Genomic DNA, 24,218 nt, shown 5'->3' with positions numbered 1-24,218 from the left:
ATCTTGTTTATGCTGAATTTCTGCAATTAGAGTCGGCCATATTAGGTCCGCCATTTTTAACTTTGGCAAATTTTCTACTTCGACTCAAATTTCGTAATCAGATTCGACATCAAAAACTCTAAGATACCAAATTTGAAATGATTTTGTTGATTCGTTGCAATTTTGATCCTCCATATTGGTTCCATCATATTAGACTATAAAAATTTTTTTCAATTTTAACCTTAGATCCGTGATCAACGACCTCAAAACCCCCAGGTGCCAAGTTTAACAAAAAATAAGCAAAAGGAAAAATCTGTGCTTCAAAGGATCAAGTACATTTCGCAGCGCGAAAATTGCGGCTCTCAAAGACACCTTCAAGGCTTCGAACTTTTTAAAATTCGCAAGTTCGAAGTTTCTTCCTTCAAGCTTTGAAATTATCAAAGATTAATAGTCTCTAGTCTCGATGTATTTGTCGTGTTTCAAATTTCACCAAAATTTATCAATCGGATGCTGGAGGTGTTCTCCCCGCGTCCTTCATTCCTTTACCTTTGCCATGCGTGGGTAGCTGGCTGTTTTCGTAATTCATCAACAGATTCTCGAGGACCATCGTAATGTTCCTCGAGACGATGTCGTTCACGGTAGCCCTGGGCACTCTGCCGATCGTCCACGTAGAGCCCCATGATGGACTGGACGGCGCAAAGCCATTCGTCGTCGTCGCTCTGATTTCCAGCGCGTGATAACGGTATTTGCAGACAGTGAGCGGCACGAGAACAACGAAGCTGTGTGTAACACAAATGTTTTTATTCATTACTCCGCTGCGATGTGACGCTGCCGATGAAATCTGTAATATCCTGTTTATACAGAATTAAGCGGCGTCGCGCAAGACAAACAGACTACATGTGATGATCGTACGGCGGAGGAAATGCAGAGGTGGAAAAGGAGAAATGCATGTATGTAGGTGAGTGGGCGTATCCTTACAGAAATTTAATATTGAGAATTATTAAAGAACATTACAATGATTAAATACTGAGTATTTCAATAATTATTTGACCAATACTTGATCATTGGTTAATATAATTCAAATTATATACATAAAGAGATTGTATGTGTTTTTTATTGATATCATAAAATAAACATATTAGAAAGGAAAAAAAGAAAAAGAAAAAATACAGATTCAGGGTAGTATTAAACCTGGGACATGCAGTCAGCAATCACGCATTCTAAATCTTCTGTTGTCGAAAGACTTGCTCGATGTATGCTCACTATCTACTGTATTTTCGCTGTTTTTTCAATATGTAATCACTGCAAATTCAGTAATTTTTTCTGTAAGGATGCATGACCATTTTCAATAATTACTCTATAAGTGCGTAATATTCCTAGAATATTACATGAATAATATTCAATATTAAAATAATATTCCTATAATATTCTAAGAATAAACTCTCAATATTACTTAATATTAAATAATATTACGCACTTATAAGATAATAATTTAAAGTTTTGCGTAGCTGTTTGCAAAATAGCACAGTACTTTTTCGTTCATATTGACCTAAACTACAGGTATATGACGGATGTTTCGCTTAACGACGAACACCCTGTATATGATTTAACTATGAATATCGAATCCTTGGACCATCGTAGTAGCGGTAGAATAACACACGTTTTCTCGATTCACTCGAGCTATCGATGCAATTGTTGATTGCGCGGAGATTGTTTCCCAATAAATTCGGGCCGGCTAGATGCAAAGAAAGGAAAACGGAACGGAGGTAAATGTAAGCGCGTATGCGACAAAGTGCGACCTGCGAAAAGCTGATTGACATCGGAGGCGCCTTTGTCGAAATCAAACGAGAGCAAACATTAAAAATAGCAAACAGCGCACGTTATTATTTTAGCAAGAGTCGTTGCCCGTCCAAATTACGATCTGCATTATGAATGAGCGCTGAACGTCGATAATTGGAATCTATTACATATGCAGAGGACGTGAGTGCGCTTTATGGATGTGTGAACGAGATTAATTGGCTGCCCGACACTTGAAAAACTCGATGCTCCGTTCTTTCGAAGGGAAATTCGCATTTTAAGCCGTATTGATTGTTCGCATTTTAAGCTTAAAGAGAACCGCTTAATACTGTCGATAGTTCCAAATTTTCACCATACCTTAGTCGTAACGACGAAGAGAATTCTTTAATTAATTAATAATTCATTAATAATTCGTTAATAATACATACGCGTAAGTACAACACATATCCTGCATGTATAGTAAATTTTATATTTTAATTCAACTTATTATATTAATATCTCCTTTTCTCTCTCTCTTCCTCTTCAATATTTAATGGCGTATGTCTAGATATTCATTATTTAATGGCGTATGTCTAGATATTAGTGCTGTTAATTTCAGTTATAAATAACCCAGATCTTTTAGATAATAATTTCTAATATCAGGTATTACTCGGATACCGGTGTAACTGAATATACAGCTAATTCCAAACGTTACAAATTATTGATTTTTTTATAACAAACAACAAACGTATTATGGACTCATAAATATTTCCGCTTTACTATTTTCTTGCCCTCTCTATTGCCAAAATAATATCCGTAAATATAAATAATCCCAAAAGACACAGGTACCTAAATCCCGGGTATTAGAGATGGGCGATGCAACCCGAATGTATCGATATGTCGTATCGATCCATATCGTGGATGAAAATATCGATATACAAAATGTATAATGTCTTGTATGTACGAGGTCGGTTCGATAAGTACTTAGCCTACAAAAGAAAAACGAAAATTTTGGAAAAGTGGCGATTTATTTTTCAACATAGTCTCCTTTTAGCTCGATACACTTGACCTAGCGATGCTCCAACTTCTTTAACCCATCTGAAAAATACGTTTTCTCGAAGTCTGCAAAGGCCTCCGTGGGGGCGATGACCTCCTCATTCGACTCAAATTTCTGCCCGGCGAGTGACTTTTTCAAGTTTGGAAAGAAAAAAAAGTCGCACGGGGCCAAATCTGGAGAATACGGATGGATGGGGCAGCAGTTCGTAGTCCAATTCGACCAATTTGGCCGAATGAGGAGGTCATCGCTGCCACGGAGGCCTACTTTGCAGACTTCGAGAAAACGTATTTTTCAGATGGGTTAAAGAAGTTGGAGCATCGCTGAGTCAAGTATCGAGCTAAAAGGAGACTATGTTAAGAAATAAATCGCCACTTTTCCAAAATTTTCGTTTTTCTTTTGTAGGCTAAGTACTTATCGGACTGCCCTCGTATGTCGAATGTCTTATATCGATGTCATCAATATCGATACTTGAATTGCATAAAAATATTGGATTGGAAGCAAGATTGGGAAAGTTACGATTGAAAAATAACGTCGTTCCGAAATCATTGAAACATTAACCCAATACGGTAATAAGGTAACAAGTAACGCGTTACTTTTTACAAGTAGTTCTGATTAAAAGTACCTATGCGTTATATGAACGTAATAATGTAAATGGCATGTATTTATAATAATGTTTAAATAATTACGCTAAAATTATTTTCTAATTAAAAAAAAATGTTTATTAAAATTTTATTTGCAAAATAAATTATATTATTTTATACATTATGAGAGATGTATAATAATAATTTATAATTACTCTATAAATGCTAATTTCGGGAGATACCTCATTCTGAAAAAGTAAACTGTTAACGAAATGTTTACAAAACGTCAGAAACAAATCCATGAGAGACGCCACGTTAATTCGGAATACCAAATCAAATATTTATAAATGCCAATCGCTGATCAAAGGATTATAAAAATAATAACTGATTTTAGGTGATCAACTTATCAACTTATTTCGTTCTTTGGTTATATCTTATCTGCTAACATAGCCTCTCGGAAGGAATTAGAGTCACAATTAATAACTAATACTTAATTGTTAAAACTTTTAGATGAGTCATAAGGAGACAGTCAAATCGAAAAAGTAATCGCCACGAGCGGTCATCATAGATGTATCGAAGAGTTCGATATTTAAGGGTCGTGTATTGATATGTGAAAATTTTTAATGCAAAAACATCGATACAAAATACCGATATATTGACATTGAAATGTCGATATTTTAAATATCGATACTGTATCGGTCATCTCTAGCGGATATTATCCTGATATCAATATAACGAATTACGCTTATGTTGATAGCACTAATAGATGTACTTCCGAATTTTTAATGTAATCTTAAATTTTAATCTAAACTTAAATAATTTAAATTTTTAATTAAAAATTAACATGGTCCCTCATAAGTGTTCCTGCATGCGGGATATTGTGTTTCTGTTAAGATTCGTTTTGAACAAAGAGAAAACATGATTTTCTATAAACAAATATTAGGTGGTAAACTTAGTTCCTGCGGCTCACAGTTAGATGACGTTAGTTGTAGATGTAATTTATTTTGACATCTAAAACTGGCTGCATTTTAGAGGTTAGACATTTGTCAATAAAATTTAGTGCGAAAAGATTCATTTAAGCGAGCAATGCTATTTTTTTTTTTTTTATTAAATATGGAACGCGATAAGTTGTTTTTTCGACATGTGCTGCTTCATTACTTTGACTTGAAAAAAACTGCAGCTGCAGCTCATAAATTGCTTTTCGAAGCTTATGGCAATTATGCTCCATCGAAAAGAATATGCCAAGTATGGTTTCAGCGATTTAAGATTGGTGATTTTGATGTCAATGATAAAGAACACTCAGGCCAACCGAAAAAGTTTGAAGACACCGATTTGCAGGCATTATTGGACGAAAACTCTACTCAAACGCTTCAAGAATTGTCTGCAACATTAAATGTTACTCCGATGGCTGTTTCCAAACGTCTACATGCAATGGGAAAAATTCAAAAGGAGGGAAAATGGGTACCACACGAATTAACCGCAAATGCCATTGCGAATCGCTTAAACATCTCTATTTCTCTGCTCGCCAGGCAGAAAAAGAAGAGTTTTTTGTGGCGCATAGTGACTGGTGATGAAAAATGGATATACTTCGATAATCCTAAACGAAGAAAATCATGGGTAGACCCTGGCCAACCATCGACATCCACACCAAAGAGAAATATGCAGGGTCACAAAGCAATGCTTTGCATTTGGTGGGATATGCACGGCGTCGTTTATTATGAGCTATTGAGACCGAACGAAAGTATCACAGGGAATCGATATCAATCACAATTAAACCGTCTGAATGAAGCATTGTTGGAAAAAAGGCCAGCAGTAGCCAGCAATCGACGTAAAGTCATGCTTTTGCACGACAACGCTCGACCACACGTTGCCAAAGCCGTCAAAGAAACACTGATGCAGCTCGAGTGGGAAGTTTTCCCGCACCCAGCGTATTCACCAGACTTAGCTCCTTCGGAATATTACTTGTTCGGGTCGATGCAGCATGGCTTGGTGGATACACACTTCAGAAATTACGAGGATGTGCGAAAATGGATCGACGAATGGATTGCATCAAAAGACCAATCGTTCTATCGTCGCGGAATCTATGCGTTGCCCGAAAGATGGGAAAAATGTTTAGCTAGCGAGGGAAAATACTTCGATTAATGTATTTTTTGCTTTTGATGTCGAAATAAATGAGTTTTTTAAACAAAAAAACCGCAGGAACTAAATTTACCACCTAATATAAAAGGTATTCCTTAAGTCTAATCCATCTAATATTTTAGGGTTTGGAATTTGAAGTCATTTGGTGAAATAAAGTTCATACGAATATGTATACTCATTTCTTCAATATTAGACGGTACTTAAAGAACATCTTGTATATTTATTTATTTGCTACAGCGTAACATTCGCTGTTCTAAATTATTTTTCTTCTTGTTCACGTCGCACGTTCATCGACTGATTTCCCTTCAACTGCGAATGTCGAGCGATTTCACCAACGTTTGCGCTAAGTAAGAAGATCTACCGTGAAATAAAAATGCGCACGCGGTGTCTGGGCGCCCCTCCCTTGTCGCGAACGGCGTAAGAACACTATGTGATGCGATGTTAACGTTACAAAGATATTACAAGAAATTATCTGGAGCACGCTGCAGTCTCTCAGCGCTCTCTCGCACCCACATTCCCTGTCGCCCTATCCGACATAGTCACTACGAAATAGCATCCTCCACGTGCCAGAACTTTGTTCACGCAGAGATCAGATTATCTGGTACAGATAAACCGCAGCTCGCGACAAAGACACGCAAGAAGACATTCATCGGCTAATTGTAAATACAGCCAAGTTATCTGTTAATCTTGCCACCCTTCCGGTGCGGCCGTCTTCCGTGAGTTACAAGCATAGAGATATAAGAATAGAGGGAACAAGGGATATATGCTACCTATAAGTGGAAGCGATAGAGGCAAAGAGAGAGATGGATGCCGAGTGTCCTATCTGTCTCTTTCTAGTCACGCGCTGGGATTGGCTGCCGCGCCAACGACGATATAGCTATACATTTTTCTCCATCCAATTCAAAGAAACTGTCATTGCTAAAATGATCACTGAAAATATATGCTGTTTTCACTTAAAAATAAAAAGGTAGTTGAAGTATATTCAACCATTTATGCCTTATATCTACATCCTTCGGTAGCCTACAACATTTACATATTTTTTTAAATGTAGGAAAAAATGATATAATTATTTGAGGTTACGTATTTGTACTTTCTTACGAGTGAAAACTGCGGTTACATCCAGGATAAGACTCCGCCTTGCGTTTCAAACAATGCCTCATTTTTAAACAAATCGCGTCCAATTATTATTTTATTAACGTTCGAATATTTAACGAATTTTAATTCTACACACATGTGCACGCATATTTACAAAACGAAATTTTAGTCTGCTTTCTCCCCTCCTGACGTCGCGTGGTCGTCTTGGCGGCTCATTGTAACAACCAATTACAGCGCTCAACTAGAAAGAAACAGATAGGACACTCGGCATCCATCTCTCTCTTTGCCTCTATCACTTCCACTTACAGACTTGTTCCCTCTATTCTTATATCTCTATGGTTACAAGAGTCTCTTCCGCATGCAGTGTTTACCTTAAATGATTTCACATTCCTCTAGATGAAGATGAGATGAGAATCCGAAATATTCATTTTAGGTGAGATGAAGAGGATTTTATTTTTAATTTATTAAGATAAAAGATCATCAGCGCCAATTATCTAGATAATTTTGTAGATGATATTGTTTTCATGAGAGACTTTATAAAAATTTATAATAAAAATTACGCAGATCATAAAATTATATAACGGTTAAGTAATTCGTCAACGTAATTGCTCTAAATTTAAGGATCTAATAAAAAAGACCAATAATCATTGACTGCTCACTAATCGCTGTGTTTTCTGAACACAGTTATTATTTCAGTCTTCTTCTATAAAACCCATATCAGACTATTAACTATGAAGGTCGATCTGACTGGCATTTATATATAGTCTATTGTAATTGGTCCATTAAGAGTTGGCAATCGTAATCGACAGTCGGGTCGGCCTTCACAGCTGACAGTTTGATACGGGTTTAAAGTGGATTGAAACAAATGGTCTGTTCCTTTTAGTTGCACTGCTGAAGTGGTGCAATAAGTTAGAGTGAGACAAGTATATTTTGTCTCGCTTTAACTTTTTGCACCAATTTAGCAGTGCAGCTAAAAAGAACAGATCAAAGAAGACAAAACCGAAATTTGTTGATTCGTTGAAATCTAATCTCCAATTCCTGGTTTGATATGAGCTTAACGCATAGCTCTATATTATTTCATTCATTTTATCGAAAAGTAAGTTCAGAATATAGACCATAACATCATTTCAGATAATTTTTAAAGGAGATAATATGCTTATCTCAAATTAAGATGAATATATTTTATATTTCCTCCACTTAGATAATGTTAAAATGATCTATTTATTCATATTGATGACTATTTAGATAATGTTATCTAGATACTGGCAAATACCGCCGACATGGAATGCACGGCACGGCCGACTTCGAAAATGCCCAACATACTTTCATACGCGTAACCTCTGAGCGAAAAATTCTGCGACAACGTGATACAATGAGTAGCGTTGAAAGCGCAGAACACTATGCCACGTGCGCGCTTGTTCAATTGTTCGCGCTCAAAGTAGACTTGTACGTATCATCGCGAAACCATCCTCCACGATCGGCAACGAAATTTCCATTCCTCCTCTCTCTTTCTCTCTCTCTTTCTCTCTCTAGCTATAAGACGCTGAAAGTGACGCTGAAATAATTAAAATTACTTGTATCGCAAGTAGGAAAACGGCTTTTGATATTACACTTTTAATACTATAGCAACCAAATTACTTTTACGCTTTTAATAGAAAACAAGAAGATGATAAAAGAGATGATAAGAGAGCGATGTAGATATTATAATATTATAAAACATTTTTAATAAATATATAAAATAGAAATATTACATAAACAAAATCCTTAATTATTTCCAAAAAAATTATATGCAGAGTTTCCCAAACTAATCTCGGTTCCCGTGGTATACAGGTACACTGAAAGAAGGATTTGGTAATATATAACAAAATTTAGTAACTGTTACTAAATAATTCGGTGAAATATTGCGGAACTTATCGTTAGGTACAATAATTGTTATATACTTGTAGATTAGATTATTCGGAACAAAAAAGTTTTTCATCATTTTGCAAATAACACACAAATTGTTGTTATTAATTAAAAAAGCTTCTATAAATGGCAATTTTCAATCATTGATAACTCGAAATTTTGCGCGTTATTTGCAAAATGATATAGGACTTTTCCTCTTAGTTTCATCCGTTCTTGCACACCACGGGAACCGAAATTAGTTTGGGACACTATATATATACAAACATATGCCTGACACAAACAATCCCAGGCGAAGATGCGAAAAACAATTATTTTTTTGGTCTTTCTTTTTTTAAACATTATATAAATTTAATTCATATTTCTTTGCGGCAATGTGTCAAAGCTATACATCATAAATCATATTTGTAAGCAAATAGTGCAGATTTGTTGAACTTTTTGTGTTGTATTAATCATTACCTATTTAACAGTATTATCACGGCCCAATTACTTTAAAAGACAAAGTGAAAGCAGAGGATACGTAGTAGGCGGACAGGGGAGGAAAGAAAAGTGGAGAAGAGTGCCTCTTGCCGTCTGCCGATTCAGCATTATCCGGCCGTGCGCTGATCCACGAGGGTTCGCGTCATTATTTCGAGAGAACGTCGCAAGTGGCCCGTCATATCACGATCTCTCGTGATCATATGCACATTACGTACCCGATTTTTGCACCCGAACACGCGTTCGAGTGACATTCCGTTTGTTGGAGATGACGAAAAACGCGACCTCGCGATTCACCGATGCTGAACGTATTCATCGAACTCTAGTTTGCTCGAGTCGAAATTTCGATCCTATATTAAATCTTTCATTTTATAATACAATAGAAATTAAGATAGCGAAATAAGTCGAATTCTAACGATAAAATTTATTTCTACTTTGATTCTTTAGTGATATATTAAATTTCTGTTTTCACACACCGAAAGAAGGATTTGGTAATATATAACAAAATTTAATAACTGTTACTAGATAATTCGGTGAAATATTGCGGGACAAACGTTCGGCAACAGTCATGAAATAATTTGATTAGATGAAATAAACATATAATTTTAAGAATTAAGATTTAATTGCTTGAATTATACATTTAGATTATTAAACTAAACATTGGTAATTAATATAAAATCTTGATAGCAGAAAATGAGATATATGTAACTATTACTAAACATACAGTCCGTAAGAAAAATTGTTTTAGGTAATTATCATCATTTTACTAAAAAAAATTTTATCGTTCTACTTAATTTATCTTAAGATCACTTAACATTCTCACTTCATTTTAATATTTTTTTTCTCTTTATATGTGAAGAAATCTTCCATTATTTCGACCTCGTAGGTGATTCTATGATTTTAACCGCGCTTTTTAACTATAAATAAATACCAATATAAAAATCTTGTTAAAAATTCACCTATTAAAAATTGACCGATTGAAAGACCTATTAAACATTAAACTTTTGCTCTTTTGATCGTAAAGTCCACATTTTTATCCTATCAATGAATATAATAAATTTCAATTTTTGCACTCGTTCTTATTTGTTTCAGACCGTCAAACACAGTAGTTTTTAAGATGGCAAAAAATATTCGGAAACGATGGCAATTATTTTGATTGATATCCAAATATAACATTATGAAAATAATAAATATTCCAAGTAGAAAAACGGCACGAATTAATGCAACCCCCTAATATCGCCGGCGGATCGCAAATGCTAAAAAATAAATAAAACTCACGCGACGAATTCCTCTCTAGTACCAAACGAGAAACTTTAATTGCGGATTTTCGTCACACAATCATCGCTTCTTGTGCGTTTGTCCTCCCCCCTCTCTTTCGGCAAATTTACCTAACGCGGACACTTCGCACTTCGATCGATTTTGTCGCTCGAGCACACCGAGCGTTTACGTCGGTCTCGTCATATTTACCGAGTCGGGCGATCACGAACCTGTCAATGCGTCGATTTTAATTTCCACGTGTATACGGGGCCTCTCCTTGCCTCCGGTTATTCGAAGAATTCAGAGCGTCAAATCGACGAACGCTCTTAAGCGCTCGATCGCTGCTTAAATATTTGTAATTAATAAATGCCTCTCCTTATTTTTAGTTGGTGAGAATGCACGAGGGGAATGTATACCACGGTATGAAAGTCGACGGGCACTCGAAGCACGAAATCGAAGGCCGGGTGTGTCCCTCTCTCCTTTTTTCACCCGGCGGAATTCTTGCCAGAACAGCAAATGCACTCTGCTTTTATGACGGGGTTGTCGATTCATCATACGCAAGAGAGACGAACCACCCTGTTGAAAATTTGTAGGTAGATTCCCATGGAAATCCAATGGAGTTCACACAAATCCATAGAGGATAATGAATAATAATAAGTATTAAGATAAGAATGAGGAAAATAAATAATAATAAGTATTAAGATAAGTATTAGGACATGATCATTGAAGAGTGAACACTTTTCGAAATATTTTATTTTTGATTCTGATATTTTTTTCAGTACGAGATACAAAATATCTGATAAAGTATTCACTTTTCGATAACATCGCCTTAACACTTTAACACTTTTGTACATAGAATAATAGGTGGAATCGATCATTGTGAGCAAACATAGAGAAATGTTAAAAAAAATTCATTGCATTTTGCAAATATTGGGTTGCCCGAAAAGTAATTGCCGATGGCTCCAATAGATGGCTTTAAGCGTCTGTTTGAATGTCTTCTGTCAATGTTATGATTTTTTTCTTTTAACGTTTGTAAGCTGTCACTCTTAGTTGATTTTAGAAGCAAATTACATGTGTTTTTGTTAAAAATTGTTAGTTTGGCGTCAGTTTTAGTATGGAGTCCAATAACGAGCATTTTCGTCATATTTTACTTTTTTATTTCCGCAAAGGAAAAAACGCAGCGCAGGCTGCTAAAAAGTTACGTGACGTATATGGCGAAGAAGCCTTAAAAGAAAGACAGTGCCGCAATTGGTTTGATAAGTTCCGTTCTGGAGATTTTTCACTCAAAGATGAGCAACGTTCAGGTCGGCCATTGCAAGCTGATGATGACCAAATCAAAGCCATAATCGAGTTGGATCCTCATATATCTGAGCGGGAGATTGGAGAGAAGTTGAAAATACCAAAATCAACAATCCACGATCATATAAAACGTCTTGGATTCGTTAAAAAGCTTGATATTTGGGTACCACATGAATTGAAAGAAATTCATTTAACAAAGCGTATCAATGCTTGCGATTCTCATCTCAAACGCAATGAATTCGATCCTTTTTTGAAGTGAATAATTACTGGTGATGAAAAATGGATTGTTTACGATAATATTAAGCGAAAACATTCATGGTCCAAACGTGATGAGCCACCACAAACCACCTCGAAAGCTGATATTCACCAAAAGAAGATTTTGCTATCAATTTGGTGGGATTGGAAGAGTGTGGTATTTTTTGAGCTCCTTCCAAGGAACCGAACCATCAATACGGATGTCTACTGTCAGCAACTGGACAAATTGAATGCAGCAATTAAAGAAAAACGGCCAGAATTGGTCAATCGTAAGGGCGTCATCTTCCACCAGGACAACGCCAGGCCACACACATCTTTGGTCATTCGCCAAAAATTAATAGAGCTTGGTTGGGAATTGATGTTACATCCACCATATAGCCCTGACATTGCGCCGTCAAATTACTATTTATTTCGATCCTTGCAGAACTACTTGGATGGTAAAACTTTTAAGGATGATGAAGCTGTGAAATCGCACTTGGATCAATATTTTGCCGATAAAAACCAGAAGTTCTACGAGCGTGGAATTATGAAGTTGCCAGAAAGATGGCAAAAGGTCATCGAACAAAATGGAAAATATGTCAGTGATTAAAGTTCATTTTATGCACAAAAAAAATTGTATTTTATTTCTATGAAAAAATCGGCAATTACTTTTCGGGCAACCCAATACATCAATGCACCAATATGCGATGATTAATATCATTAATCGATTTCCTTCATATTATGTACAAAAGTGTTAAGGTGATGTTATCGAAAACTGAATTCATTTTATGAGATATTTGGTATCTTCTTCTGAAAATATTAGATTTAAAGTAAAATAACTCGAAAAGTAAATACTTTTCGATGATCTTATTCTAGTACTTTCATACGCAGAATAAACAGAGGAATCGGCTTGTATTAAAAGAAAAAACTATATAATTCCGTTTAAAAAAATTAAGATGATCTTAAAATGACCTTGAATTGTTAACTATATAACAAAATTACGGTCACTAACTTATTATTTATGTCCCTTTCCAAAACATACAACTTTATCCGAACATATTTTTTATGCGACCTTACCTTGCGAAAATAAAAGAGGTGATAGATTAAAATAGGCACAATATACACTTGCAGATTAAGCTACTCTGAACAATAAAATTTTTCACCATTTTTCAAATAGCACGCCAATTTTTTAGTTATTACTTAAACCTTTGGGCTCCAATGGGATATATACGTCCCATTAAGTATTCTAAGATACCTCATGTGCTATACAATTCCCGTTTTACGTTATATATTTTCTTAACGGGCTTTTGTGGTCTGTCTGAACATTTACAACATTTTTTTTATTTTTATGTAAAACTGTGATTCTATACAATAATAACTCCCAGATCGCCAATAAATATAAATTGTCCAAAATAATTATAAAAGGAAAAAGAAAAAAATTTGGTCCCAAAAGATTAAAGAAGCCTTTATACATGACCATTTTCGATCATTAATAATTCAGAATTTTGTATGGTTTTATGATTTGCAAAATAGTAGAAGAACTTTCTACTCAATTTAACCTGTTCTATCTTCATACGAGTGATTAAAAGAAAATTTTTGAACATCTTGTCTAATGTGTTAACTCAAATATATTACATTTTTCTCCCGCGAAAAGAAATGCACGCCACGTCGCATTTTTTGAGCCGAAGAGCGTGGAAACGATGTAAATGCGATGTTCAGAATTCAGATATTCATTTAAAATTATGCGAAATAATTTTACAAATACCAAAACAATGTTACAAATATTCTCGAAACAACACAGTGAATATTGTTATGATTTAACGAAATTACACGAATTGAATGTATGCGGAATGCGTACAGTTCGCATACCCCGACGATACGTATGGAGAAATTGCGGATAGCCGAACCTGCGAAACCATCTCACCAATCTGCATGGCTACGCCACCGGAAGTTCGTTCAGGAATAAGCTCCAATTTTCGCATTCCCGGGCACTCATTTACCGTTGCAATAATTTAGGATAAATAACATCATTGTTATTTTATTTTATTCGCTTTATTTATTTTTAGATTGTTCTTATGAATTTATCAACTGCCATATACTCTGAAAGAAGGATTTGGTAATATATAATTTAGTAACTGTTACTAAATAATTCGGTAAAATATTGCGGGCCGAATGTTCGACAACAATTACGAAATAATTTGATTAGATGAAGTAAAAATATAGTTTTAAGAATTAAGATTTAATTGTTTGAACTATACATTTAGATCATTAAACTAAACTTTGGTAATTAATATCAAATTTCGATAGCAGAAAATGAGTTATATTTGTTAACTATTACTAAAAACATAGTCCGTAGGGAAAATTGTTTTGGGTAATTATTATTATTTTACTAAAAAGTTGTATCGTTCTACGTAATTTATCTTAAGATAATATTCTCATTTCATTTTGATAATATTTTTTTTCACTTGTATATAAAAAAATCCTTCCTAATTTCAACTTCGTAGTGATCACCCAACCCAACTATTGATTGCGATCTTGTGTTGTTTTACTTCAGTGATCAGATGATAGAAACCGATAATTCCTACAAGCTCTCATCATGTCTTTCTATCTCGTGTTTATAATATGTTCTTGTATGGAAAAAAAGGAAGAGAGTAAAGAGTGAGTGAATGAAAGAAAGAGAGAGAGAGAGAGGGAGAGAGAGAAAGAAAGGGGAGTTATAAACATTTATTAATAGTTATCAAATATTTTATAAGAATGGAAGCAAATGATTTTGTAGTACTTACCAAATATCTAATAATAATTATTTAACATTTAATAACGGATGTTAAATATTTGGTAGCAATTACTATTTTATTTAGTTGATTCAACTCTGAATAAACGTCGTTCATATTGTAGGCCAACTAAATGCTTGGTAATTAATATCAAATTTCATAACAGTTACCAAATATTCTGTCGAAATCTCTAACTAAATGCATTTAATAAGTATATATAATCTTTTTTTTCAGTATAGTATATAATTATTACACAACTAATGACCTCGATTACCTCACGAGATTACTTAACTACACGCGCGACAGCCTCGTATTTAAATATCTCGCGAAAAGATGCGTTACTACTCGATGTTTTCGAAACATTTGCGAGTTTGTTCGATTAAATTCAGATGACTAAATACATCTCCCGTGAAGATCCTTTGAATATCTATACTTGAAACATTCAAGAGTCCCCCCCCCCCTCTCCCTCTCTCAACTGTTCCCTCGCGACTCTCATGATTCGCGCGCACTCTATAATCGCTCAAGATGCATCTCTGCGGGTCTCATACGTGGCAACGGCTTTGATGTACACGGCGATTTTTTTCATTATATCAAAGTGCATGCAAAACGTCTGCGAGCATATAAAACAGCAGTGCATTAAATAAGCCAAGAACGGCTTGAATAATAATAAACGGATAACCACAGTCTGCCATACAAGGTAGAACGTTGTACGTGAGCGCAGTTTCTTTCGCAAAATGTTTGAAGTCTGAATAAGAACGTGGATTGAAAAGGGCACTTTTCCGCTAGGCTACATTTAAAACTATCAGGAAAGTATCACGATTGCAATTTAATAACGACTTGATTGGGAAGCTGAGTAGATGAATTCGCGTAATTCGATGGCGCTTGAGTCACACGAAGTTATTTTCGATCTGAACTCTACCCTCTTCACGATTCTGATCATAAAATTAGTAGCAGCAATATAACAATATTATCCATAATATTGTAGTAGCATTTATTAGAAAAATGGTTCTTCCAACTATAATTCTTTCATTATGATGATTACAATTACAAATATCTATATCAAATATTTTTCTCTCAGTGCACAAAGTCCAATTGTTGAGATTAAAATACGCAGAGAACTAAAGTTTACGCGAAGATGATTTTTACGCGACACAATTTCATTAAAATGTACATCGGATCGGTGCAGAAGTCGTCTTGTTTTTTAATCAGTTCTTCGTCCAGAAATTTTTAGCGTGAGATTATACAGTTGCTGGAGATTCACTGAGAGAAATTATAGTTATTTTCAATCTCAACTACACCCTTTTAACCATAAAAGTAATAGTATCAACGTATAAAAGATTATTATCACTGGCACTATAATAACACTTACTGGGTAAAAGGGCAAAAGGTTCTCCTGATTACAATTCTCCCATTATGATGATTACAGTTACAAATATCAAATATTTTTCTCTTAGTGTGACTGATCGTCAAACAACGGCACGTTACAATTTAACTGATTGCTCGTATTTTAGAATAAACAAACGTTACATTTATATTCAGGAAATAAGGAAATGGGATGAACTTTTGCATCAACAACCCAACAAAGAATAAAAGTGCACGGAAGAGTAAAAGTGACGTGTGCGAGGAAGCGCGGTGCAATTATTGTCCAAGTGATAATTGTGCGTCAACAATAATTCTCTACTCACAACGACAGCCTCCTCGATGTCATCATCCTCTCGCTTCTTCGTGGACCGGCACGATTTGCTCTAGCGAGATTTCAGTCGCACGCACACGTAACTCGTTGTTGGCGCCGTTGAGTTTGACACTCGCCGCGAGGCGCGACGAGCCATTGCGGCGGCCGCGTGGATCTTCCTGCCGCGAACCCCCTAAGACAAGCGTCGCGGCGCGCAAGCCCCGATATCAGCCGCCGATCGTGTTCACGCTTAACCGTTTTAACTAAAGCATGGAAAATATATTTCTCGCCTTTTTTCTTTCAGATTTTTGTCGATAAAATTTTCATCGTGATATCCGGACTGTTTTTCTTTATATTATTTTTCTAGTATCTTGGGGATAGATGAATGTAAAAAAATGATCATAATAGACATTTTGTTAACAGCAAAAGTATTATAAATAACCAAATTAAAAGAAATGCCTGTTTTCTTAAGAGAAAATATATTTTCCAACGACTTTTCCAAAATATAGGTGTTAAAATTTATATATAGGGTTTCTTGAGGTCGCTGATTACGAACCTGATGTCAGAATTAGAAGATTTTCAAAATCAAAGATGGCGGTCTATTGTGACGGACCGAAATTGCAGCAAATCAAGCAATTCTCGTCAAATGTGGTATCTAGAGGGTTTTCAGATCACTGATTAAGAATCTGGGGTCGAAATTGGAAAATTACAAAATTCTAAATGTTGAATACAAAATAGTGAATCAAACATGAAAAAATTCAGTCTATGGCTTTCAAAGCTTCCGAGTACAAATTATAAAATGCGATATTGCGAAAACGAATTAGAGTGAAATAATATAATCTACAGCATGGACAAAATCTTGCATATACTAAATTTCTAAGTAAAAAATTCATATATTATTCATGAATAAAGGAAAACTGTTCTGATGATATATCGTTTTTTATCGTCAAAATTCTGCTCGAAATTAGATGTTAGAACTGTCTAACCATTAGATAGTAAATTTGGGTATAGACATATGATATAAAACACAAATTTACTATCTAGTTAGTAAACAATTCTGACATTCAATTTCTATTTAAGATTGCTATGTTGCTACTAGACAGTTACTAGACGAAGTTTGATATTCAATTTCCATTAAAGATTTACCGAGTTTTCTATATCGTTACTGTGTAATTTTTTCATCTAACCATAAGATAGAACTACGCTCAGTAAAGTCAAAACAAAACCGCCAAATTTTTTTTTCGATAGAGTACTCATCAGCTACCCGATAGATGGAATAAAGTTATAAAAAGTAACGGAAATTATTTAAACCTGTACTCGACTTTTAGTAAATAAACTTTGACTTTCATGAAAAAAGGCACCGAATTAAATTGCATACCTAATACATACAGAGTTGCACTAAGATCCCATATGAAATATTTTATTGAAGCTCGTAAAAGGACAGACAAGCTTCATAAAGCGCAACTCGTGCGATTAACAATGAATACATTCTCCTAAATATTTCATTTTGCATAATGAATTGCACATGAAAAAATATTAAATTAAGGTAATATCGACGTATTATTCTCTCTTCCATGCTTCTCGATACGTGCGTTCTTTCCGGCTGTGATAATGTTACTAATCACTAAGACGTTAGAAACGTTTATGTTGTCAGACAGAAATTAAATAAACTAAACTAATTACCTGACGAGGTCGAAATGATTCGGACCTACACCTGCAATCAACAAGAATTCATATATTTCGACACTTCTCCTTCTCTCTCTCTCTCTCTCTTTCTCTCTCTCTCTCTCTCTCTCTCTCTCGCAATTTAATTTGCAAAAGCTCTTAACAAAGTGTGATTTTATTAATTATCTACAACGCGCGTTCGTCGCAATAAAATGCGCGTCCCCTTCTTGAAAGTTCCACGGGTGGTGAAGTTTCGCAGGAAAAGCTAGCTCCTCGATTCGGAAAATTATCGAGGCCGCATCATGATTTCTCGCCCGCGTTTCCACGCGGGATATCGCGAAAATCAAAACGCGCGTTCTCTTCCCTCCCAGGACCCTCCGGGTGTGGAAATGATTTCCAACCATCGTTGACGTTGCCGACGGGAAAACTTTTATCGTCCCTCGAAGGTAAGTGAACCCATCCTGCCGGCGGAGGAGCCCGCTTATCGATAGTAAATCTAACCGCTACATGCACCTACGTGCTATCGCCGTGCAAAGTGACTCGCAACTGGTGCTAGCCCGCAGAACGCTAAAATACGGACTCCTCGTGCAAATCTAGGACGAGGATTTTGCGAAAGTACATTCTCGACGTATCGATGATCTCCGCCAATGTTTGCCGGTATCTAGACAAAATTACCTAAATAATCATCCAGATGAATAAATAGATCATCTTTATCTTTATCTAGATGGAAGAAATACAAAATATATTCACCTTCATCTTAATTAAAAAACATGTTATCTCATCTAAAAATGATCTGAAATGTTATAGTCCATATTCTGAATTCCTTTTGAGAGAGACACAGAATGAGACAAGTATATTTTGTTTCGCTCTGACTTATTGCACCAGTTCAGCAGTGCAGATAAAAAGAAGAAACCAGAGGAGACAAAACCAAAGGAGAGAAATTTATTGATTCGTTGAAATATAATCTCCAATCTTTAGTCTAATACGGGCTTAACGCATAGGTCCATATTATTTCATTCACTTTATCGAAAAATGAGTTCAGAATATGGACCACATCATTTCAGATAATTTTTAGATGAGATAACATGTTTTTTATTTAAGATGAAGATGAATATATTTTGTATCTCTTCCATCTAGATAAAGATAAAGATGATCTATTTATTCATCTGGATGGTTATTTAGATAATTTTGTCTAGATATTAGCAAATATTGTTAACTAGTTACTAACTTTTTACTTAGACAGACTAGGTGCATTTTTACTTGAAACGATTTAGTTGCAAAGAAAATTTCTTCGTGATATTCTAACTTCAAACTGTCGGTCGGTTATTATGATATTCAGCGTCCCGTGATTAAAATGTTGCAGCGAACGGCAATAATCCGCATCGTCCCGCAGAAATTCTTCCATCGGAGATCTTAACAAGGCAGCCTCCCTTCCACGTTTTCGCACAGCGCTCGCAAATCATCCTTTACACACACCCTTGCGCGGAGCGTTCCAAATCGTGATAGCTCACTTATCGGACAACTTTGTCGCGGTAATGTGTGTGATATGACGCGGAAGTGAATCTTCATTAATGCTTATCCGGGCGCCCATTAATTTTGATCTTATCTCCACACCTGTGGCCTTCCAAGCTCTTATTTTTAAGGGGCCGCATTTGGGAGATGTGGTTAATCGTTAAAACGCCGAGAAGTTGCCCGCAAGAAGAAGTGCGCGTATCTTTCAACTGTTGAATTATTCTCATTCAAAACGAGCACTATCAGTATTTGCCGGTATCTAGATAAAATTATCTAACTAATCACCTAGATGAATAAATAGATCATCCTTATCCTTATCTAGATGAAAGAAATACAAAATATATTCATTTTCACCTTAGATAAAAGAAAACTTGTTGATCAATCCACTTTAAACCCGTATCAAACATTTACACATTTATTAACTTCTCTCTTGAACCTTTTATTCAATAGATTTTATTTTTAATTTAATTACTTAAACAACCTATTTGGACGCAAAAATAGCATGAACGGAAATTTAAAACATCATCAGAACAGAATTATCATCAGGGTCAAATTAGTAGTAAATTATATTATTAAAATTGAAGAAGAGACACCTATTTTGTTATCTAAGTTTCTACTATTTTATGGAATTGAAGGTTTATCATAGACTAAAAATTTCAATTTGAGCTTTCTCTCTCTTTTCAAAATGAGTTGCGTTCTTTTTATGTTCCGCGACAAAAGCTTTGTCACGTCGCGATTAAGAATAACCGGTCGGTTTTTGCCGTGCACCGCAAAATAAGCATCGATCAGCCCCCTCCCCCTGCCCCTTGTTACTATTCTCGAAGGTTAATGACACCCTCTCTCGCGTCTTAAAGAGCGCCGTAGCGGGGGTGACGGCGATGGCTGATGCCGGTGATGCTGCTGTTCGATCGAACTACTTTGAAAATTCGATCACCAGCTGTGTGTCACTAGGTCGGCCGAGATAGAATATACTCCGTGCATGCGCGGTACGGCAACTCACGGGGGTTGATCGGGTGCTGGGTGAGCGGTGGTGGCAAGACGGAGAGACTCGGAGAGGAGCGGAAGAGAGAAAAATCAAGGCAATCCGAGAGAGAAAGAGAGAAAGTGAGGCGACGTGAGAAGAGAGGAAAGATAGAGAGTCAGACAGAGAGAGAGAGGGAGAGAGAGAGAGAGAGAGAGAGAGAGAAATCATGGATACGAGGGAGCGAGTGGTGGCGGAGTGATGTACAGGATAGAACAGGATCGTACATAAAAAGGGAGATGCGAGCAACGAGGAAACCATGAGAAGGAGAGTGAGGAGGACGGAGAATTACGGAAGCGAGAACGGGAGAGAGAGAAAGAGAGAGAGAGAGAGAGAGAAATACGGGCGATTACGAAAATGCGAACGGAAAGGATGGTGATTCTGCGTGAGAGTGAGAGTGACGGAGGATTTACGAGAGAGAGCAAGATTAAGAGAGATAAATAATATATATCAGGACGTATGCGTGTGTGAGGGCGAGAGAGAAAGAGAAACGGAGAGGATTCACACGAGCTGGAGGAGCGAGGAGAGGGTGGATGGGAGGATTTTTGGAGCAAAAGAGAGATAACGAGGCGCGCATCGTAAGTACGAGAGAGGGGAACGATTCCCGGAGGGACCGCGAGGGGGAAAGAGCGCGCTCGCGGTGTAGGAATGAAAGAGGAAGGAGGGGGAGGAGAGAGAGAGAGGATCTGAAGAGAGAAATCGACAGTGGATCCGCGTTAGCTACGAGGGATGAAAGGTGGCAGCCTTCTCCGTGAGGTTCGTGGCGCATGGGAATACCTAACGGCTTCGGTTTTGATCGGCATTGACGACGTTGACAGCGACGAGGACGACGACGACGACGTGGACGACGTCGACGGGGAGTGATGCTGGGCAACGATCGATGACGCGTTCGTGACAGTACGTTCGAACGTATCCGCGAGCTCGGGTGATCCGCGAGTCCCCAGCGTGACAGCGGCGTCCGAACAAGCGTTGGGCTCCAACGCACGAACGCTGACCGAACAGGATGAAACGGCACGGCCACTCACTCTCTCAGTAAGCCGACGAGATCGCGATCCTAAGAGCGTCGTGATCGATGCGAGATTGCAATGTCGTGATCTCTCGCGATCTCTTCAGCGGACCGAAGTGCACGCGAGTGAAAACTGCGCTGCGAGACGGCGGCGGCGTGATTTCCACGGCAGACCGGATCGTCCATCGTCGGGTCTCGATCGGATCGGCGATGAAACCGTCGTGATCCCCGTCGTTATCGGATGCATCAGGTATGTTAATTCTTCATGAAGCAGCGCGACGAGCACAAAGAGAAAGAGATAAGTGCGAACGGAGGGGAGGACACGGAAAATTCGCCTCGCGGCGGAATTAACGAGTATCGGCTTGGCGCAGAAAAGTCCATCCCGTTTCTCGTTGAACGTTGGCTCTCCGCTCAGAAATCTCAGAATCTCTGCGAGAGATCACGGAATCACGCGGCCATCCAAGAGACTGTAGGTCGCCGAGCAAGACGCTAAGCGTATTCGATCGATTGATTGTAAAACTGATTTCAAAATAAATAAATGCGTACATTTGGACTGAGAAACGGCGACGAACTTTTGCGTCGATCCAATTTCGCGAACGTGGCTCGGGAAAATATGCAAGGATTACTCTTTTTGTTCCGACACGAAGTTACTCTCCTCGTCATGTCAAAGCTCACGGCTCACCGTTAATTTTCTTATTCATTCTCGCCACGATCCGCGATGTGGAAATCGTCGATACAATGTTCACCGTCGCCGCGATTTTTCCCACGTCACTCGATACGATGATTCATCGGCGAGCGAGTGGCGAGGAACTCGCGACGAGAACGGTTACGCGCAAGATATATCGCCGGAAATAATATTTATACATAGTGCATCGGGATATTAACACTTTGCCGGCCGCCCATTTATCGCATCGCCGTTACGCTGCCGCCGGCGAGATTCACGCAGGTTCTACTGCTCGCCACTATTGTTCCTTATTCATTAATTGTTGCTCTGCATCAATATGTACTTATAAAAACATCGGAATGAAGCATCACCACTGGCGAAAAGAAGTCACGTATACGTGACAGCGGCCGATAGCAGTTAGTGAAGAAAAGTCGCGCGTACGTGACAGCGGCCGGCAAAGTGTTAAGGTACCAATTTTCTCCGCGAATCTCATGACGTATGCGACAACAGATGTTTCGCATTGGAATGCGGATAAAAAAAGCGAGCGTAGGATATCGCGTGCGTGAAATATCAGTGCTCCTCCGTCCCAAAAACGAAAGCATTAATAAAGCGCGGCGCGAGCGGGGGGCCCCCTTGGCCGTCGTTATTTACGAGTATATGGAGTCTCGTGGCTAACAAGATCTCCATCATCTTGATCCTCTCGCGAAACAAACGTGGTACGTCGCAAGGGTTCATAATTCCGCACGTTCTTCTCTTTACAATTCAATGCGAACGCTCCGACGGACGCAGTTTCGCCAGGGGTAGAAGCACCATCCTCGTGGACGTGCGGATCGTTGAACACAAGGAAGAGAAAGTATCGAGCACACGAATATTGATATTTCTCCCTCGTACCCTCACACGACGATGGATTCGGCGATCGCGCGTCCCGCACACCCGTCTTGGAAATCTTAATTGTTTGCCTTCAATTTTGAATCCCAAAAAATAGGAGCGTTAAGCGTGCACCGAAATTGCCGAAGCAAAAAGATCTCTCTCTCTCTCTCTCTGTCTGTCTGTCTGTCTCAAACTCTCTTTCTCTCCTCTCAACTTCAAGGAACAAAGGTTAAGCCGGGATATTTAATGTTATTTCNGGGGGGGGGGGGTTCGTTTCGCGTGCGGGGTATAACTCGGAAGTTGCGTGTCCGCGTGTGCGCGATGGAGTGTAACGGGAGTACGCGCGGCGGTTGGTACACGGGGTCAAGGGCGACGGTGAAAAAAAGTCACGTGAATGTGCGCGCGCGGTGCTATCCTTTATCTGTTTTCAGGCACCGGGGAGATGCCGAGGGGATGCGAGGATAACGCGACGGGATGACGGGATCCTTCCCGCTCGTTCACTGACGCAATCCCGCCCGGACAACGCACGACGACTGCCGGCAGGATGCTGCCGCGCGTGCTGCCGTTGTTCGTTGTCGTCCTCCTCCTCGTGCAGCCACGTCATCGTGTCACCCGGTGAGCATCGTCACGCGCCGTCTCACGCGAGAGCGAGAGATCCCTGTCGCGGAAAAAGGACCGCCTCAACGACACCCGTCACTTTTCCTTCGCGCCACGCGCGTCGACCGCTGACGCGCATGTGCCACGCATGTGTTCCGCGGATACACCTGAGTCGAAATTTCGGCGCTACGTTGAAAATGTTGAGGTTTCAATTCTACAACGCAGCCACAGACTCGGATAATAAAATACGTTTCATTACAATTTAAAAAAATATAATTTAATCTCACTTTAACTCTCCGACGATGTCCGAAATTTGCTTTTTCGCTATTTTAGCGTCAAAATAGGCTATTCAAAGTCGAAGCGTTGAAATAAAATCTATAGAATTAAATGTTCAAGCGAGAAATAAATAAATGTCGGTATCGACAAGCAGATTTGTATTAGTCTAAAGACCATCTAAATAGATGCAAATTATATCCTTAAGTGACCATATAATGTAGACGCTTAAAAATGGCACGTTTTCACGACATTTTTTCGGGTGGAAAAAGTTAGTTATAAAAAGCCATTAGGTGCAATGGAAAGAATGTATTAGGGGGACTGGAAAGTAACGTCGTTTCTGCGCATGTCGATATTCGTTTGTCATTTAT

At 37.9% G+C, this 24,218-nt stretch overlaps 1 protein-coding gene across 13 annotated transcripts in view; it reads right to left on the bottom strand.

Annotated features, from left to right (window-relative positions):
• The window catches only part of LOC106745322 (gamma-aminobutyric acid receptor alpha-like), a 41,357-nt gene extending 17,150 nt beyond the window's left edge, over positions 1 to 24,207 (bottom strand). For 2 of the 13 annotated variants that reach the window (XM_014620821.1, XM_014620834.1), the window contains exons 1-5: positions 23,271 to 23,411; positions 17,923 to 17,953; positions 16,796 to 16,894; positions 16,253 to 16,432; positions 526 to 758 (exon numbers count right to left, since the gene is read on the bottom strand). In XM_014620821.1, the coding sequence (XP_014476307.1) occupies positions 526 to 758; positions 16,253 to 16,278 (259 nt within the window). In that variant the 5' untranslated portion in view covers positions 16,279 to 16,432; positions 16,796 to 16,894; positions 17,923 to 17,953; positions 23,271 to 23,411. Of the gene's footprint in view, positions 1 to 525; positions 759 to 16,252; positions 16,503 to 16,795; positions 16,895 to 17,922; positions 17,954 to 18,421; positions 18,598 to 19,164; positions 19,626 to 19,701; positions 19,725 to 19,770; positions 19,853 to 20,229; positions 20,519 to 21,214; positions 21,274 to 23,270 lie in introns of those variants that run through there. The other 11 variants (XM_014620828.1, XM_014620822.1, XM_014620827.1 and 8 more) reach the window with 11 other exon arrangements.
• Between the last annotated feature and the right edge of the window lie 11 nt (positions 24,208 to 24,218).

Source organism: Dinoponera quadriceps, unplaced genomic scaffold (genome assembly GCF_001313825.1).
Source record: "Dinoponera quadriceps isolate SergipeBrazil2010 unplaced genomic scaffold, ASM131382v1 scaffold1683, whole genome shotgun sequence".
Lineage (NCBI taxonomy): Eukaryota > Metazoa > Arthropoda > Insecta > Hymenoptera > Formicidae > Dinoponera > Dinoponera quadriceps.
Note: the sequence above shows the minus strand (reverse complement) of the source record. Positions and strands in the feature narration are given on the sequence as shown.